This window comes from Pundamilia nyererei, unplaced genomic scaffold (assembly GCF_000239375.1).
Source record: "Pundamilia nyererei isolate P.nyererei 1_Seehausen unplaced genomic scaffold, PunNye1.0 scaffold00134, whole genome shotgun sequence".
NCBI lineage: Eukaryota > Metazoa > Chordata > Actinopteri > Cichliformes > Cichlidae > Pundamilia > Pundamilia nyererei.
In genome coordinates, this window is record NW_005187535.1 from 446,682 (window position 1) to 447,497 (window position 816).

Genomic DNA, 816 nt, shown 5'->3' on the forward strand with positions numbered 1-816 from the left:
TTGACCTCATTCAGATCTTGATCGAGTTTCTAAAGATACAAGTTTGAAGTGAGACACATTAACCTGCCAGGATGTCAGATCAAAACAGCAGAAATGTTTTTCTAAACGACATACTGTATATCACACCACTAATCCGAAATAAATAAATGCAAAATTATTTATTTTAAATCGGTGTAAAATTAAGGAGCCAAATGAAAGTCTATGCCTTGTTTACTGTTTTTTTTTTCCACTTTTTTGTTGTTGTGGATTTTGCACCAAATGTTCACAAGTCATGTAATGAAAAGCTTAGTCTCAAACTGTTAACTTTATGATAAAGATTTGTTTCCCCCTTTCAAAATTTCCCACCAGTGCATCCCCTAGAAACATTTTTTTTACCACTTCTTCAAGCTATATGCACAAGACTGCAAAATACCAAAATAAAAGGGAAAAATAAGTATAGGTTAAAATGTTCCAGTAAAAACAGTGTCAGAAAAAAAGAATAGCTAGTTATTTCAACTAGAGCAACAAAAGACAGGAAAGCAAAACTCAGTGTGCAATTCTTTTTCATGGAAAAGGAGGTCTGAAACATTTTGAATTATCTCACGTTGTACTGCTCGAGATTCTTCTCCTTGTTTGCTTCTGTGTCCTCCAGGTCTTTGTGGATGGCAGCAATCTGCCTCTTTTTGTCATTGATAGCCTGGTCCAGAGACTTCAACTCCTTTTTGATCCACTTGTCCCTTTCTTCCTTAGAGGTGAACTGACTGCCACGACCCTGCTTAGCATACAAGTCTGTCCTCTCTTGTGTAGCTTGAGCTAATCTGCAAGACAACAAAGGGG

The 816-nt window shown here is 36.6% G+C and overlaps 1 protein-coding gene across 1 annotated transcript in view; it reads right to left on the reverse strand.

The window, feature by feature from the left end:
- Positions 1-816, reverse strand: part of smc3 (structural maintenance of chromosomes 3) — a 25,254-nt gene that overhangs the window by 17,511 nt on the left and 6,927 nt on the right. The window contains exons 12-13 of the mRNA XM_005743706.2: positions 584-797; positions 6-29 (exon numbers count right to left, since the gene is read on the reverse strand). Of these exons, the coding sequence (XP_005743763.1) occupies positions 6-29; positions 584-797 (238 nt within the window). The remainder of the gene's footprint in view (positions 1-5; positions 30-583; positions 798-816) is intronic.